Below are 19,218 nucleotides of genomic sequence, written 5' to 3'. Positions count from 1 at the left end.
GAAGGATCAGTAAATCTGTGTTCTACAGAATGGGTCTAGAGACAAAAAGCCAGGCTAGGCTGTCTATTCAGCCATGCTTGCTGACCCCGGCTCGCCAAATCCGCCAATTCTGAGCCTCAGAAAAGGCTTGGCTTTAGTGGAACAGAATAAACCAGGCTGTAAAGACCAGGATTGAAAAAGCCTGGTTTTGGCCTAAATCCTGGATTAGTTAATCCAAGTTTCGTGAAACAGGCCCCTGGTGGATTACTGCAGGTCTGTTATTTATGTATTTAATATTTGTATTAAGGTTTTGCAAAAAAAAAGAAAAAGAACAGACAAAGGAATTGAAAAGAAAAAGAGAGAGAAAAAAAGAAACGAGAAAAAAAGCATATATATATATAAAAAAAGAGAGAACAGGGCATGATTTCAAATCAATGAGTTACACTGCTAGAGACTAGAATATATCATAATGGAAAGTGGAGGACACACAGATGCTGCATGCAGACTAAATGCTAAGTGGGATCAGTGAGACATTTGAGCAATGTGTTCTAAGAATTGCTGCCAAATAGCATGGAACTTGTTTGAATTATCCATCATAATATAACACATTTTCTCCATGTGTAATATACAAGTCAGTTCAGATAACCAAGAGTGAGGTCTGTTATTTCTGAAATACTAGGACTGGATGCAGTGGCGTTCACAGACATTTTGAGGGGCAGGTGCTCAAGTGAAAAAAGGGCACCTTGTGCAGCACGTGGAACCGGCCGGTTGCCTTAATAGTGTGACTGAGATGTATAGATTTTGGGGCCTAAATAATATATTAGAAGCTATTTTATCAAGAATCACCATGGTCCACATACTGTAGTCAGTAGTGTACAAAAAAAATGCTTTTTATGCTTGTCCTCCAACAGCATATCGTTAGGCTCATTAAAGGTGTAATTCACTGTCATGCACTTTAATGTCTAGAATTTGAGCTTCCTCCTTTTTGACTGTGGGTGAAAGCAGGTGACACACACACACACACACACACACACACACACACACACACAGAGAGAGAGCTTATCACTCTAGATAACTTACGGGACATTGGGATCAACTTTGACCTTAATTACCTTATATTTACTGTGTAAAATGAAACTAATAAAACTGCTTTTCATTCATGTGATTAAAATGGTTTCACCCATCCATCAGTTCAGAGTGATACAGAGAGGGGTGGGGTCTGGCGCATGCATAAAGTGAAAGCATTTCAGTCAAACTTGCCACAGAACTTGACTACAGTGCATCGTCTCACGACAGCTCAGCCTCAAGAACAAAGATGGCACAAAGAACAAAGACTTTCAGCATTTGGGTGACTGGGGTGAGAAAAGAAAAGTTACTCATTGATTTGTGCGAATCCGAAGAGCATATGAAAAACATGACAGTCCTGGATATGAAGAAGAAAATTTGCGAGAGGTTGCCAGATTCCAACGGTAAGCTGACAAACACATCGTCCGGCTTCAAATCTTGATTCTGGAATCTGGAAGTGTGTATGTGTGTGTGTGTGTGTGTGTGTGTGTGTGTGTGTGAGAGAATATGTAAGCGAGAATATGTTTTTTATGTAGACTTTAGGCCTATTTATTTATTTTCATTGTATTCTGCTTCTGACAGGTTTGCAGATGTTGTTCAACTCAGTCAAGCTCAATGATGATTCGCGCAGACTGTCTTTCTATGGGATCGAGAATCTATCCAGCATTTTTTGTTTCATTCAACTTCCTGGAGGACTGCAGCCTACTAACATGATGGACTTCATGCAAAATGCGGATTAAACATTTATGTTTGATTCGCATGACACGCCTGTCACATTATGATTTATACCTGCATGTGTGTAGCCTATATACACCAAATTTATTTATGGTCAAATAAATAAAAAATATAATTTGTTATGATTTTCCTGCAGCAGACATGTGCGTTTAATTTCAACAGTGATCAAATAATTGGCAAACAAGGTTCAGAATAACACAAAATTGTGGGTTCTCAAAATGGCTTTTGTGTTCAAACACAAAGATTGATGTAATAGATTTGTGCACAGTATGAGCAGAGATGGGCAAAATACATTGAAAATACAGATACTGGGTAATTTTTTTTATCAAAATACAAAATATAAATACTGGTCTGAGAAATGTATTTGAGATACAAATACGTATTTTGTATTTTGAATATACATGAAAATACATTTTTATGAAAATGTATATAATAAGTAAATTCATAATTGATTGCCAATTTTTTTATGAATGACCTGTCAGAATGTCTAATACATTGAAGATTATTAAGAATGATACACTTTATATTTTAAGCAAATCAATGTGCAACTGTATCAAACAGGACCCACAAAGGAATGGTAACTTATAGATTACCAAAGAAAGATGGGCCATCTGATTCATCACTGTCACTCATCTTTGACTTCTACCTCAAGAAACATGTAGAAAGAAATTGATTGCTTGATTGATTAGGCCTAGCACCAATTGTAAATTTAAACCAACAATAAAAACAAGATAAGTAAACAAGATACTAATGACTATAGATTTGGAAAACCCCCAGGTCCGCCCGGTAACAAGATGTGCAAATGCACGCACGCACATGCACACACTACAGAGGGGTGTTCTGTTCTTTAACTATATAGAAGTGTCTATTTGTACGTCTCTAAATGTTTTGATGAATTGAACATGGTGGACCCTGTTTTAAACAAGTGTAATGCTTAATTGGGTCGTCCACTCACAGTTAACAGTCTTTGTATTGAGTTTGTGCTTGAAATGTACTGTAATTCTGTACTCTATAGTAGGGAGGATTATCACAACAAAACAAAAAAGAAGTCACTGAATGTACCTTTAATTACCATTAAAGATTTAACCTGAACAGAAAAGGCTAAAAAGGAACAGTGATTTCTCAAACAGTAGGCTACTAAGGATAAATGAAAGCTGATTTACTATAAACTCATAAAAGTGGTGACTCATCTACAATGTAAATGGTCTAGTTTAAAGTATGAATCACCATTTAAGAGTTCAAAGAGGGCATGGACAGGTTTTATATTGAACTGTTGTTTAAAACAAACAGCAGTTGTGCCACTAGGTGGCAACTGTTACTTTTTAATGAGATGAATTGCAGTCAGGTGTGTTTTTTGTGACTGATCCAGCCAAACAAAACACCAAAAATGTGTTGAAATAGTACTGCACCTGCACATTTAGGCTCTACACAGTAGAATAAACATATTTATTTAACATGTTGGTTGTTTTGTTCACTTCCATGTGTCCACATGTTCTGCCTGTCTATACAAGTATGTGCTACCTTAAAATAGATGTAGACCTATTTGACAGTGCATAAACAATTCAACATAATTGCCTTGACATTAACAAGCCAATGGCCAATTAATTCATTGGCCTCATGCCGAACAAGTATCGTGCTCTTACTTTTGACCTCTGACCTGTCTAGATCACCTGCCATTTTGAATTATATGAAAATCAATTAAAATGCATCTCCTCCCAGGATATTTGATCAAAATGCAAAAAATGCAAAAAAGTTTGACACATGAACTTTGGACCTATACGGACATGGGAAAGTATAGTACGTTTTTTTAAGTGAAAAAATGAAGGTTTTATGAGCCAATGAAAATTGCTGTTTTGTGAAAATTCTTCTTTTGTCCCTAATACATACATGCAGTGTCATATGCTTTTGCAACTTTACAGTATGGTAGAGGGTCATGCCAAATAGCACTGAAACCAGCCTTAAAAAAACATGAACAGCGAACATGAACAGTGAACACACTGTAGTAATGATAACAAATGATAATTTAATTTAATTATCATTAAATCTTAGTAAAACTAAGTATATTCTCTTTTGTAACAGGAAAATGGACAAACCAGTCAAACTAAAAATTCAAAATGTAGAAATCGAACAAGTAAACGAACATAAATTATTGGGTGTTACCAACGATAACAAACTCTGTTGGAAGCCGCACATAGCAAGCATAAAGTCAAAGATAACCAAAACAATTGCAATACTATATAAACTAAAACCCTTTGTCAACAATAACTCACTTTATCTGCTGTAGCCTACTGCTCCCTCATACTCCCATACTTAACATACTGTGTGGAAGTATGGGGGAATGCATATAAAACCAACATCAACCCCATCTTCCAGTTACAAAATAAAGCCATAAGAATTGCTAATAAATCAGAATACCTAGCACCAACCAATCCACTCATTATTAATAATAACACCCTAAAATTAGAAGATCTAGCTGATATGAACACTGCGGTCATAATGTACAAGGCACACCGTCATTTACTTCCACCCTGCATGCAGGAGCTGTTCAAAGCTTGTGAGAACTCAGAGGGACGGGTTGTTTACAAGAGCCAACGCAAGGACCAACACAAAGGACAGATGTTTATCTGTAAGAGCTCGGTACGTTTATGGACCAGCTTGGACAAAGAACAAAAAATATGTACTTCAGTCGCACCAAATTCAAAACAATGTTCAAAACTAAGGTAATCAATAAATATAAAACATTGGAATAGAGGATCCCGATTATAAATATAAATTAGTAAAATGCATTTATTATTAAATAAATGTAATAGCAAAATAAATATGGTTGGTATGAGTCTGTCTGGCAGGGGAGTCTGGCATAATATACTCCCCTGTTTTATTACTGTTAGTTGTGTAAAGAGATAAGAAATGTGGGCGGACTATTTTCCGACAGCATTCTAGCCGACGGGGCAACGGTCCGCTCCGCAGCGGGGGGACCGTCACTGCGATGCGAAAAAGCGATGGTCCGACATGCGCTGCTCCCGTGCTTGCGGTTAGGGTTAGGTTAGGATTGAGGTTTCGGATCAATATGCTGTCGGAAAAAAGACCTCCTGTCAGTATGGCTGGGGTGTAAAACCCAAACTCAACTGTACTACACCATGCCATACATATTAGGGATATTAGTGATAGAGAGAGTATAACCAATTGGACCCTTATAGATCTTTAACTCTTGAGAGCATAAAATTAAACTAAATTTGGTTTAAGCTCTCAAGAGTTACATTATTGTTAAACATCTGCATTACTAAATGTACAAGAAGTCTACACAATTAGAGAATGTAGAAGAATTGTCTTTCCTGTTCTCTCCTAATGGTACCAACATCAAATACAGCATGGAATTGTGGACAAAATCTTACATTGTGGTTCCGAGAGGCTCAATCTCATAAAATTGTGGTGGCTCAATTGCCGAAAAGTAATGGGCCTCGACATGAAAAAGGTTGAAAACCACTGCGCTATTAGTACAGCGAGACTATGGAGAATATACCATAAACCACTGCCCTATAGTACAGCGAGACTATGGAGAATATACCATCAAACCAATGCCCTAGACTATGGAGAATATACCATCAGCATCAACAGATTGGACTCATATGTTTTGGTCATGTCCTGGTGGATTACTGCAGGTCTGTTATTTATGTATTTAATATTTGTATTAAGGTTTTGCAAAAACACTGAATGATTCTGCTGTTAATAGAACAATATCATATCAACTGAACTGTGACTTTTCAAGTCACCAATTTAAAGGGGTGACTGTTTGTTGTTTTTCAAAGATGTGTGAAGTTTAATGATATTTTTTCAGTTAACCTTTAATCCCTGTTTCCGACTCATTTCATTGGTTTTCACTTTTATTCTTATTGCTTATTGCCTCAATGCCTTCCTGCTTGGTTACCGCTGCTTGCAGCGACTTCTTTTCTAGTTATTATTATTATTATTATATATTTTTGTATTATTCATAATATTAATAATAATTGCCAACTTGTTTTCTTTTTAATATATTTTTTTTATCCCACGATTTTGTAACCCATTTTTCACCCCTGTGTCAATCATCTAATGTGATCCTGGGCTCTACACACCCTCCACCAACCTAGTCCCCATATATGGGGGACAAGGGGAGAGCAACGGACTTGAACTCATGCTTCCTTCATGCCTGAGTGTCCAAGTTGCTCCTTTACAGCTGACAGGATTTCCCTGGTTGGACGTAGCGCGTGTAAGGAACACGTTATTCCAACCAGTTCCTTTCCCCTCCATCAGGCTGGCCAGGGGGAGGCAGTTTTAACCAACTTGATTTTCTCTGCAAACTTTCACTTGAGTGAAAACGATATAACTTACGGGAAGGGCAGAGAATGAAAGTGAAAACCATTCTGCCAGCCGCACCCTGAAACAACTTTACTAGCGGCTAGCCATATATATACAGACTTGCACTCACTTTACTGTGCATTCAGCAGGAACTTGGAAGGAGAGAATAATCCAAAATGTCCAAGACCAGTGTACAAGAGAAGATGTATGACCGCGGCCGTGACCCCTCTCTCAAATTTGTCAATGGAAAGGATGAATTAGATTGTAAGTAGCTATAAATTATAATGTATAGTTAACAGTTAATTTAGCATTTCCCTCCCTCTCTTCAATTTGAAATGATCTTGTATACAGATTTATTTGATTGTATAGTAGTCGATCTCTATAGAAAGATCACGTCACAGAGACGGTGACTGCTTAATTAAGTTATTTAGGACCTTCTATGAGTTAATTTCGTTTTATTAAACACATTTCTTCCATGTAGCCCATGTTTTGTAATGGCATCATCATGCTATTATGCCCGTGGATATACAGAGTGAACTTAACAATGATAAATAAATAAATATGAGAAGAATACCTTTTATATCATCACCAACATGAATTATGTTTGTTATTTACAGCTAAGTAGAGTAGTGGGACGAGATGGAAAGGGATAGATAATTAACGTTTCCTTTCACATGTGTCAGTCATTCCAGAAGATTACAAGTCTCAAAGGGCAGCGATGTCATGTGGCCATGCCGTCACGCCGATGTCTCTCACAGCTTGGTGTCATCATTTGTTATCTGAGGTACGTATTTGACATCTTCCAATGTCAGATTGCATTTGTTTTCCAATTTCCATAGGCTCATTGAAGAGAGTATTTCGTTATACTGACTTTACGGGACTATAGTATAGCCCGGGACTCTGACCCATCGCGCACACACACACACACACACACACACGCTCTCTCTCTCTCTCTCTCTCTCTCTCTCTCATAAAATGCAATGGAAAAGTTGTAAATGCACTCACGTGTAAAATAAATGCCCCATCAAACTTTCAGATGCTGTTTTTCTCCCAGTGTGGAGGAATAATTTCTTTTCTCACTCTTGAAATATATAATCCATTGGTTTCTGTTGTGTGTGTGTGAACAATAATAGCAATTTAAATCAGTTGTCCTCAAAACCACACCTCCAGGCTCCAGTCGCTGTCATAAGAACGGGAGGTGCATGATAACGACAGCTCCTCGCCACTCGCCCTCGATATGCGCGTTCACGCGAGGCTGCGCCATATTAAAGGGACACTTCACCCTTTTTGCAAAAGAATACATGTTAATGACGTTTAGAACATTTTGAACACTTTCCTGGGAGTCTTTATGCGTGTAATATATGGTTTTTAGATATTTTAGATTTTTAGCATTGAGCCCAGTGTCTCTGATGTCATGGACACTGGGCTCACGTCTTTCCTGGAATACAATTCCCATAATGCTTTGGTGCACTGCTCTTCCTTGTGGATAGGGGGAGGGCTGTCTTACTGAGACATGTAGTAAAAGTATCCTTTTAAACAAATAATTGGTCTATATGCTATTGTATCGGCTCCGGCTGCAATTGTAGCCTATATGAAATATCAACAGCAAGATACATTCTGACTGAGTAGCCTACATCACGTGTTATGCAAACAATAGGCCTACATGGAAAGTAATAATTGATAGCACAATGCACTGGCTGTGTGCTCAGTAGGCCTACAAACACAAACTGATCTCCCGGACCCAAACGTGTCCGTTGAGTTTATAACTTATATGATTTATTCTATTTTCCAATAGACCAATTATTTGTTTACAAACATTGGGTGACTGTTTCATGTAATCAATTCCCAACAGATCTGATATACAAGCTCACATCGCATCGTGGATGCGACTGTTGTGATCGTAGGTCTGCGTGCGCAACACCATCGCGGGACGAAGCATAAATTATACTTGATGGGCTGCAGCTGTGTGTGCAGCCGTGCACAAACAGGCTTGCTGAACTTGTGATCATGAGCGCACCTCATAGAGTATTAAAAGGATAGAGACTAAACTAACGCGAAGCTCCGCCCCCTCTGCTATTCATGTCAGTGGAAGTTGCTCAGTGGCGTTTTGAAGCACCCGGAAGGCTGCCGGAAGTACCGTCTTTTCGCTGATTCAGCATTTCACCGAGGTGCACTCTGGGTGCACTTCCGCATTTGGACACCAAAATTTGGTGTCCAAATGCGGAAGTGCACCCAGAGTGCACCTGGGCTTTACATTGGGCGCTCGGTTGCACGGGGTTTCCTCGTCAAGAATCCACGGGTCCGCCTGCAGTCTTTCCTCTTACCACTAGGGCCCAGCGCTTCAACATTGGAGTGCATAGCTGGCCCCTTGGGCGCACCTCCCTATTTTATGACAGTGACTGGAGGTGTGGTTTTGAGGATGACTGATTTGAATTGCTATTATTGTTCAAACACAACAGAAACCAAATAAGGATATATTTCAAGGGCGAGAGATCACAATAAAAAAATAATTCCTATCCAATCCTAATCATTCTTCCTACACACTGGGAGAAAAACAGCATCGGAAAAAGGTTTGATGGTGCATTTTTTACACGAGTGCATGCAGTTAGAACTTTTCCATTGCATCTTATGAGAGGCAGGGTTCTTATGCCGGTATGCGCGCATATACTAGAGAGAGAGCTATAAAATGATCTTAGAAAAGATTGGAGAAAAATAATATATAGGATATACAAATGTCTGTCACCTTTTATGTATTGTTCAACTTGCCCCTCTCCCCATCTCCTGTCAATCTAGTAGTGTATACTATCAATGAAGGCAGAAAAAGCCAAACATTAATTTCCTATCCTTTCCATAATTAAAGGGCAACTGCAAATTCACCTGTCCTGTAGAAAGGCAGGATAAGAAAAAGTGTGGTGCCGAGTGGCCGTACACAGAGGTTCGGCGGATGGCCCTTCTTACCACTGAAGAAAAGAAGGAATTTGAAGAGAAATTGGCACGCTTTGCTGCGAGCGACTACTATGAGTACAAAGAAGTGAGTGCCAGAAAATGAAATCACTTTTAACATGAGCTTGCAAGCAAGCAAACAGTTCAGTTATGTTTCCTGTCTCCTCTTTTCCAAGCACTCAGCAGTGGTCCATTTAAATACAAATTCCCTTTCTGTGCTTATTTTTCTCTCCACATCATGTTTACAGTGCCCCGGCTGCAGCTCTACTGTGATTAGGGATGTCTTATCTAATCTCAGTGTACGTTGTACCATGTGTACAGCTGACAAAAGAAGAGGCTTTGATTTCTGCTGGCAGTGCCTGAAGGAATGGAAAGGCCCAATGCCGAGATCGGACCGCTGTGACAATGACGGCTGCCTCGACCAAGATTTGGAGATACTGAGGACCTGCGCTGACATCGACTTTGCCAAGGTCAAGGGTGTCACAGGTTGCCCCTCCCTGCGGGCCTGTCCTACATGTGGCATCAGTGTGCAGCATGACACAACAGCTTGCAAGAACATCTTCTGCACCCGCTGTAAGGTGGAGTTCTGTTTTGTGTGTCTGAAACGCACCACTGATTGCAGCAACAAAGATACTAGTTATTACTCTGCCTGCGCCAGTGGTGTCGCACCAAGACAGACCTCTATACCTGTGTGGAAGAGATAGTACACTGTAAAATCATCAATGTTAATTTAACTGAAAGACGACAAAAGAGTCATTTATATGCTTTGGTGTCCATTGATTGTTTCTGGGGAAATAAATGAATCATGAAATGAATGGTCATTTGTCAACTCATGTGTCATGTGTCTAATTTGTTTTTAATCTAATAGACTAAATTGTCAAGGAAATGTTTTTCTTTATTTTATTGCCTGCAGATAGTAGGCTATAAACAATAAACTCTGAGGCACCGTAGATGCAACTAAAGATGGACACGGGATTAGCTAACATTGTATGTCTAAATTAAAACAGTTATTTTCTGTGTCGCAAGGTGTTTAATGGTCATGCACAAGTACAACATTTTTATAAAAACCCACAATTACACTTAACCACTTTGCAGTCTCAGTAATATATACGTTAATACATACGTTAAGTTTACCAGAGTTTTTGGATCTGCTGACATGACATGAACTCTGAGCCTGGAGGAGTGACACTTCCTGTGCATTGCCATATCAGTGTTCTTACCTTCTCCATGCTTGTCTGGTTTGGTCACACAACCTCTCAAGACTAAACAAAGCTGGAAAGAGTAGTACGTCGCGCATCAAAAAACATTGGATGTAGCCTCCCTACACTTTCCTCACTCTATTCCACCAGAATAATTAGGAAGGCAAATAAAATCATTGCAGACAACTCCCATCCTGCACATCACCTCTTCAATCTCCTCCCATCAGGCAGGAGATATAGAAGTATCAAGAGCTCAACATCTCGCTTCAGAGATAGCACTTACCCCGTAGCCATTAGACATCTGAACTCATAGAAATATGCATATAACTGAATGTAATTTCCTATGCTGCTGGTTTTTGTATTGTATTGTCCTTCTTGTTTGTGTATCTATGGTTGTCTGTATATGTTGAGTATGAACCAAGACAAATTCCTATCAACTTGTTGACATGGCAAATAAATAATTGAATTGAATTGAACAGCCAACAGGCAGACAGCAGCCATGATGCCCAGGACTGTTGCTATGGTGACTTCCGTTGGGTGGTATAAGATCAGTAGGGGGTATGTGGGGGTAGTAGGGGTACCCCCTGATAGTTCTAATTTAACCATTATGATGAGAATGTTTTTTTTATTGAGGGGCGCTAGCCCCTACTATATAAATATTTTGTCCCCACACGTCTCAATATTTGCCATTGACATGGCCATGCCAAATTATGTCAAATATGACAACCAACCACATAAATTGGTGGTTATAATATAGGGTACTTTTTGTGAAGATAAATCAATTGTCAAAGAATGTGATGCAGATTCGGAGGTACAATTACATAATACAAATTTACAGAAATAATCCATATGGTTCCGAATAGCCTTCTGAAGCATCGTCCATGGTTTTTAAGATGAGTCACATTGTTGTTGTTGGTTCTTTCAATGGGAACACTGTTCATTTGTGGAAATAGTGGAAAAAGGCAATAAATGACAATAGGGACTGGAATATTTATTTATTTAACAGCCTACAGAAAATTCCACTATAAACCATAACCAAAGATTCAGATAAATAATTGATTGAAGCGCATAAGGGTTATGGCATGGTGGCTTCTTGTAAATGGCAGGAGAGAGAGTGAAAGTGAAATGTTGAAACATGATTGTGAGAGGGAGATGACTGATTTATCCTGTTGTGCCTTGATCAAGTCCATGCACAACAGGTGCGCAGCCACACCCAACTCTGAGTCCAGTTCTAGTTTGACTCAGGCCAGGTGTAACTGCTTAAATCAGTCATCCTCCCTCTCACAATGATAACAAACAACCAGTTCTGATTGGATGAACTGTCCAGTAGGAAGTGCCATGCAAGTAGACTAGTGGTGCTGTGGAAATCTAGCCTCGAGTTCACTGGGTGCCTTGGGCAATATGCATTGCAAAGGCAGAATAAGGCTGGCTACGCAAAGCTAGTGGAGATCAGTGGAGATGAATATGGTGTCAGAAAGATATTATAAATGATGATAGGGCCATGACATGAACAACAGGACGCGGACCGGGGACAAACATAGTCGCAAACAGGGGCTAGGCCAGAGTAAAAATGAGTAGGGGCATGGACCTATCTAGGACAAACATGACATGACAAGGAGAAACCTTGACATTGTTGGTGGGCATTTGGGCAAGATCAAATTATCCATCACTCCCAGTAGGGGGTGTGCAGTGGTGAGCGCACCTCATGGCATGCACACAGGTAGGCCATACATGGCCTACCTGTGTGCAAAGCGCAAGTTGGCAGCTTGACAGAGAGCATTTCTAGTTATTATTGCGACCCCCAGGTTGCAGATTAGTATGAAAACCGGCAAAACCTGTCGCTCCGTCAGTCACCATATATGGCCGTCAGTCCATCACGCCTCGTCATGACACGCTCCACGGCCGTCTCCATATATGAAGATCACGACAATATTCTATTTGTACATGCTGCACTGTTCATTTGTGGGAATAGTAGAATAGAAAATAGGGACTGGAATATTCATGAAACAGCCTACAGAAAATTCCACCCAAAGATTCAGATAAATGATTGATCGAAGCCCATAAAGGTTATGGCATGGTGCTCCCCCTAGAAGTCAGGTGGCTTCTTGTAAATGGCAAGTGAGAGAGTGAAAGTGAAACGTTGAAACATGATAACAACCAGTTCTGATTGGATGAACTGTCCAGTAGGAAGTGCCATGCAAGTAGGCAAGTAGGTGCTGTGGAAATCTAGCCTGGAGTTCACTGGGTACCTTGGGCAATATGCATTGCAAAGGCAGAATAAGGCTGGCTACGCGAAGCTAGTGGAGATCAGAGGTCTCGTCTCACCGACGGCTCAAGATTCTTGAGTCAAGAACAAAGATGGGAAGGACATACCAAGTTATGGTGATTGGGTTGAGAAGGGAAAAGTTAGTAATTGATTTGTGTGAATCCGAAGAGCATATGAGAAACATGACAGTCCTGGATATGAAGAAGAAAATTATCGAGAGGCTGCCAGGGGGCAAAGGTAAGCTGTCAAACACCGTCCGGCGACAAGTCTTGATTCTGGAATCTGGAAGAAAGTGTGTTTGTGTGTGTGTGTGTGTGTGCATTAATCAACCATTAGGCACTACTACTATCGATATGTAGATTTGCCATACTGATATTCGGAAGCCTGGGCCATGTGCATGTGCATAAAGTAACTGACCATGAGTGGCCTAACAATAGCTGGCATGACAGAGCAGAGCCAAACAACTTGCCAAATACTGTTTCGGCTGTTATAGGCAGCCTATCTGTGTGGAGGAGGAGGTGCCATATGTATCCTTATTCCTTATTAAGTGAACATGAACTGTCCGTCAACCCCGTTAGTTTGAATTGGTTCCTTGTAAAATTAATTGTAATTTGAGGATTCAAATAAAGAACTAAATGTGTGTACGCACGAGAGAATATGTTTTATGTAGACTTTATGTAGACCTATTTATTTATTTTAATTTTATCTGACAGTTGACATGGGCCTGGTGTTCGGCAACGTCCGCCTCGACGATGAATCGCGCACACTGTCATTCTATGGGATCCAGCATCTAGCCATCATTTTCTGTTGCATTCGCCTTACTGGAGTACAGGAGAAGATGTATGACCGCAGTGACTCCTCTCTCATATTTGTCAATGGACCAGATGAATTAGATTGTAAGTATGGCCGTGAGCATAGATATATATCCGTGAGAGATACTTCCGGGTCCTATTTTTGGCATTTTTGGCACAACAGGTTGTGTGTCTGTCTGTCGAGTGGGAGACTGGGGTTCAATCCCCGCTCTTGCGCAACACTAAACCATATTGAAAGTGACTGTGGTCACTGGTCTGCACAAAAATCTGCCTGACTTTTATGGCAGAGATTGTAAAACAAGTGTAATGCTTAATTGGGTCGTCCACTCACAGTTAACAGTCTTTGTATTGAGTTTGTGCTTGAAATGTACTGTAATTCTACAAACTGTTAATAAATATTTCAATCAATCAAATTGAACCATTTTTTCTAATTAACGTTTCCCTTCACATGTGTCAGTCGCGTGGAATGAATACGAGTCTGCAAGGGCAGCGATGTCATGTGGCCATGCCGTCACGCCGATGTCTCTCACAGCTTGGTGTCGCCATTTGTTATCAGAGGTATGCATCATTTATTTGATCATTTATCTTCCAAGATGCATTTGTTTTCCATAGGCTACTGACTTTACGGGACTAGTAGTACTGTACGCTGTTTGAACATGACATCTGTGAACATGCGTGCGTATCGTGATCGATACGGTAGATGTTCTATGAGTTTACTGTAACTAACGACAATAGCCTAGTCAGAACTTTCCACACACTAATTACACATGTTATTTTACGGGCTCGTCCTAACCCAGGTGTCAGGAGGGGCAGGGGAATATGCAACAACCAGTCTAGAAGTCCCATAGGGAATGTGATGTGATGCGCCTTCATCCATGCCCAGCCCACACTATTATATAACCTTTAAAGTTATATGGCTGCTAATTAGAATAATACAAACTATGAAACAAACTAGCAATACATGGAAAGGAATAATTGATGGGACTTTTAAAATACTGATGATAAATATTATATATATATATATGATGTTTTATATACAAATCAAAAGTTGGCTAAAATTCAACATTACTAAACAAACGCTGAGCGGTCCGTACCCTTTTTGGACTTGAGAGCTACTTTAAAAATGACCAGCGCAACAAGGTCTACCCACCCAAAACATTATTATCCGATTGCTGAAAATAGTTTAAAAATCACACCCGTGTGAAGTGAGGGGCGCTCATATCATCATACATGTTCATGATGTATGACGCTATTGTCAATGGGAATTTAATCTAGGACAAAATAGCCGATTTGCTCTTCTACATATCACGTAAGTTCTCCATTCATTGTGAATGGCATTTAATGTTCGTGTTAACACAAAAATAGCCGATTTGCTCAAACACATATGACGTAAATTCTCCATTCATTGTTAATGACATTTAATGTTTGCGTTAGGACAAGAATCTACACTATAGCTGAATATAGGAGGCGCCCCTCAAAAATGTACCTGAAGGGGCTTTGGAATAGCGGCACTTGCATATAAAACAAACCCACTCTGAATGGGAAATAGAGGGGGAAATGGAATTGGTACGGTTTTGTTTTGTATAACTACTACAGCTTGTTTGATGTCAATCAATGAAGTCACTTTAATTCAAGTGGCAAAAGCCTTTTTTCTTTTTAAATTATATTTTTAGGGCCATGTCATGTGATTTACCTGCACAGCCTTTGTGATCTACTGGTAGATCACAATCTACCTTTTGGGCACCCCTGCTCTAGGGCTAGGCCCTAGACAGAGGTCCGGGCACCTACAGGCTGCAATGCCTGACAGCATGTTGCAAGTTCAAATCCCATTCACGACGACCGTTGCTGCGTGCACTCTATGTCTCTTTCTCCCCATTTCCTGCCAAGTGTATACTACTAGGGTTAATAAAGCTAACCCTAATAAAGGCTAAACTAATTTCCTTTCTTTTTCCTAATTAAAGGGTATCTGCAAATTCACCTGTCCTGTAGAAAGGCAAGACAATAAGAAAAAGTGTGGTGCCAAGTGGCTGTATGCAGAGGTTCGTCATATGGCCCTTCTTACCCCTGAAGAAAAGGTGGAATTTGAAGAAGAATTGGCCCGCCTTGCTGCGGGTGAATACTGTGTCAAACAAGTGAGTGCCAAAGAAATGCAATCACTTTAACATGCGCAAGGAAACAATTCAGTTATATCTCTTGTCCAAGCACTCTCTCAGTGGTTCATTTAAATATAAATTGTGCTTCATTTGTCTCTCCACATCATGTTTACAGTGCCCTGGCTGCGGCTCTACTGTGATGAGGAATGACTTCTCTAATCTCAGTGCACGTTGTACCATGTGTACAGCTGACCGACAGAGGGGCTTCGATTTCTGCTGGCAGTGCCTGAAGGAATGGAAAGGCCCAATGCCGAGATCGGACCGCTGCGACAATGACGGCTGCGTCAACCTTGAGCTGGAGATACTGAGGACCTGCGCTGACATCAACTTTGCTAACGTCAGGGGTGTCGTCACGGGTTGCCCCTCCCTGCGGGCCTGTCCTACATGTGGCCTCAGAGTGGAGCATGACACAACAGGTTGCAATATCATCCTCTGCCCCCGCTGTAAGGGGGAGTTCTGCTTTGTGTGTCTGAAAGGCGATTGCGACAGCAGCTTCTCTGCCTGCTCCAGTGGTGTAGCCCCAAGACAAACGTCTATACCCGTGTGCACTGTAACATCTAAAGAGTGGGCCCAGGGTCCATTTGGGTCAGCTTAACTATGTATATTTTCAGAGTTCAATTGCTATCGAGGAGTTTACTGTGTAGAAACAACAATAGCAAAAGAGTCATTCATGTGCTTTGGTGTCCATTGAGTGTCACAGTGTGTAACTCTGTCTAAAATAAATAAATAGTGGGTCGCACTGTATTTGTACCCTCTCTGGTGGTTTCTGGCATTTTTGTTCTGCAATGTCAATTACATTTGCCACCGGATTTCTGCCCAAATACTTAGTGTTTAATTTTTCAACTCATGTCTGACGACTGTTGTTGTTTTTCTTTTCTGCAGATAGTAGGGGAAACAATTCTGAGGCACTGTAGATGCAACTAAACATGGGCACAGGAACACATTTACCCTGTAGGGTGGAAGCCTTGTATGTCCAAACTAAAACTGTTACACTAGTTACTGTTTAGTGGTCATGCACAAGCACAATATTTATGAGAACCAACAGATACATTTAAGCACTTTCACTTTATATTTTTAGTTTTGCTTGAATAGCTGCAATTTCAAATATGGAGATACAAGAGCGTTAGATAGACGGATGGATGCTTTTTTCTTAAGTCTCATGTAAGTTTACCAGAGTTTTATGGATCTGCTGTCATAACATGAACTCTGACCCGGGAGATATATATATATTGTATATACTTGGTGAATAGGTAGGTCGTGTTGGGCATCACAGTTCATTACATAATTGTTACACTTCAATTGTTACATTTCAAGTATTTAAACTCATTATGTTACCGGTCATACAGTCCTAAGAGAATAAGGGTCCCATATAATTGGTTTTAGTCCTTCATAGTCTGTTCGCTCATAATGGCAAAATCCATGGTTGTTATACATCAATTTTCCATTTTATTCATTGAGATAAGAAAGAATTATGAAAAAACCCCAAATTCACCAAAAGATCTTTCTCATGGCTGTTTGTGCTAGCCTAATGTGAGTGAGGGTTAGGGATTTTGCAACTTTATATATTTTAACTGCAAATTATGCACACAGGAGAATATATATATATACTGTATACCATAGTTTAAAAGATTCACGAAGGAAGAGAGGAGCTCAGTAGTGTGCGTCTGTGTGATCACGTGTCCTTGAGGAATTTCACGACAACAACTCATAAGCCTACCTGGATGGCGCTTCCTGCAGGGCAGTTCATCCAGTCGGATAGATGTCTCCTCTCGATTCCTCCTCCACCGACTGCATCTTGCTCTCCTCTTTCCAGCATTCACTCTGACATTAAGGAAGTATAGACATGACATGAAAGACAGAGTGAGTCAGTGAGATAGTGGTGAAGTCAGGAGAGGAGTGACAATGACACTGCACCGATGCAGGAGTGAGGATTTGACATATTTTTTATCACAAAGACTGGCTCAGATGCTTATGATGACTATTGGAGAATGAAGACAACTCACCTGGTTCATGATATCCTTCCAGGTATTCATCAGTCTGGCACTCCCCCTTGTGGAGGTGAAGGTAATGACACCCATGTCCACTGACAAGGAAAACGAGATGTAAAGAGTCACAAGATAGATATCTTTATATATGTCTGAAAAAAAGTGTGTGCATGCATGCATGTGTGCACGCATGTGTGTGTGTTATTAAACTACCTGCCCATGCAGAAAAAGGATGAAGAGTTGTCCTGACAGGTTGATGGATATCCAAACTTGGCTCCCTCCCCTACATATGATATATAACTTAATCATTACAGGACATTGGCGTTATTCATTTCCATCCCTGGCATGACGGCTTTAGCCAAGCAATCATATTGGTCAAGGAAGTGCATGTTACAGCTATGCTAGTTACACAAAATACACAACCCGATGTATTAGCTTCTCACTTTTCCATGTGGCAAGTAAAAATGTCTTGTTATTATTCCCGTTTCTAGTTTGTGAATGCTCTACACAAAACACATCTTCAGTCAGGAGATATATGCCTTGATAACTGTACAAAAGCAATAATAAACAATGGCCTTGCTATTACTGCTACACTAAAGACTGGGACTCCCAGTGGGAAGACAAACCTGTCCGACCAACGTCCTGCAAGACGAGGGCGAAAGACTAGAGTACTGTTTTTGAAAAAGGTGTAGTCAGAATTGTTTTAACTAATAGACATGCAGTAGACAAACGAACACCACACGGTAAAATCCCCAGTGTTACCTTTTAAGTTAAATGCGGTGATAAGCCACTCACCGCTCACTCCAGCACTTCTCTGTTTTTACTATCACCTAAAACTGGAGTATGAATAGGCCTTAAGACATGACTGATTAGGAAGTAGAAATGTGGGTAAACCGAAACACAGTAGGCCTACAGTATACACCAAACACAGTGGACGCTTTTCAAACCTTTTGTAACAAGGCACACCTGTATTCATAGCAAAAATAGCTGTTTCGACATGCTGTGGCATTGTGATACGTGTTTAAAATTGTATTTTCTAGATTAAAAGGGTTAAAAAGCAGGTGTGTATAGGCAACGAGCAGCAGGCCACATCAAAGGTACAATAGCAACATTTTAATATACAATTATATAATTTTCCTCTGTATTGGGAAGGGTGTGTACTGATACGAGTACATTAAGAAATGATTCATAACTGTTGTCTGTGTATTCTTGCCTTGTATGAGAACTGGGCATGGTCTCACTGGGTGGGCCGTAGTGGTGCCTGGGTGTATTTTTGACCACCCCGACTTGAGACTGAACCTCATCAAAGACGCGCTTCTCCTGGGTCCCAGGGAGCTCCACCATCATGATCCCCACCCATAGTTTCTGGGAGAGAGATGAAGCCATAATTAAGGCTGAACCATCTGGAACTCATCTGAAAGTCAGAGCAGAACGGGTGATTAATTCATAATATTCGGAGCTATACTGCTAGACTACAGTATGTACACACAGTAGTTTCACAGCGGCATCCGTTATTGCATGGACGTTTAAGATTTCATCAAAGTAGCATACATGCCATAATAGCGTCACTTTTAATTAAATAATGTATAGGCTATATGTTATGTATAAGATAAGATAATCATTCATAATTAATAGATATAGCCTATATTTAGGTTTAATATCCATCTTTCATGACTATCCCTCCGCAATTACGGATTGTGTCCATCGGCAACTTCTGTTCACATTCATACTAAACGCTCAAATGCTTAA

The 19,218-nt window shown here is 40.3% G+C and overlaps 1 protein-coding gene and 1 long non-coding RNA gene across 3 annotated transcripts; both read left to right on the top strand.

Moving 5' to 3' along the window:
• Positions 1–1,065: 1,065 nt before the first annotated feature.
• Positions 1,066–2,095, top strand: LOC308335168. Its single transcript, XR_013965991.1, has 2 exons — positions 1,066–1,448; positions 1,627–2,095. It is a non-coding gene; the product is annotated as an uncharacterized lncRNA (long non-coding RNA).
• A 4,040-nt stretch (positions 2,096–6,135) lies between these two features.
• On the top strand, positions 6,136–16,086 carry LOC308335569 (uncharacterized protein). 2 transcript variants are annotated; one of them, XM_080792643.1, is made up of 4 exons: positions 6,136–6,375; positions 6,795–6,895; positions 8,972–9,142; positions 15,600–16,086. In XM_080792643.1, exons 1-4 carry the CDS (start codon positions 6,288–6,290, stop codon positions 16,077–16,079), a joined length of 840 nt encoding a protein of 279 aa, XP_080648769.1. In that variant the 5' UTR covers positions 6,136–6,287; the 3' UTR covers positions 16,080–16,086. The 2 variants fall into 2 exon arrangements, with proteins under 2 accessions (XP_080648769.1, XP_080648770.1); XM_080792644.1 differs by lacking the exon at positions 15,600–16,086 and adding an exon at positions 9,303–9,790 and having other exon boundaries at positions 6,173–6,375.
• Positions 16,087–19,218: the final 3,132 nt, after the last annotated feature.

Source organism: Protomyctophum bolini (assembly GCF_963924005.1).
Source record: "Protomyctophum bolini genome assembly, chromosome: 20".
Taxonomy (NCBI): Eukaryota; Metazoa; Chordata; class Actinopteri; order Myctophiformes; family Myctophidae; genus Protomyctophum; species Protomyctophum bolini.
The sequence above is the reverse complement of the archived record's forward strand: the minus strand, read 5'-3'. Positions and strand labels throughout refer to the sequence as shown.

What these genes read in the sequence shown, in the direction of transcription:
- LOC308335569 (XM_080792643.1), top strand. Translation starts at nt 6,288, where the DNA reads ATGTCCAAGACCAGTGTACAAGAGAAGATGTATGACCGCGGCCGTGAC. An exon ending in GTCATCATTTGTTATCTGAG is followed by an intron (nt 6,896 to 8,971) that starts GTACGTATTTGA and finishes CCATAATTAAAG; the next exon opens with GGCAACTGCAAATTCACCTG. An exon ending in ACTACTATGAGTACAAAGAA is followed by an intron (nt 9,143 to 15,599) that starts GTGAGTGCCAGA and finishes TCATGTTTACAG; the next exon opens with TGCCCTGGCTGCGGCTCTAC.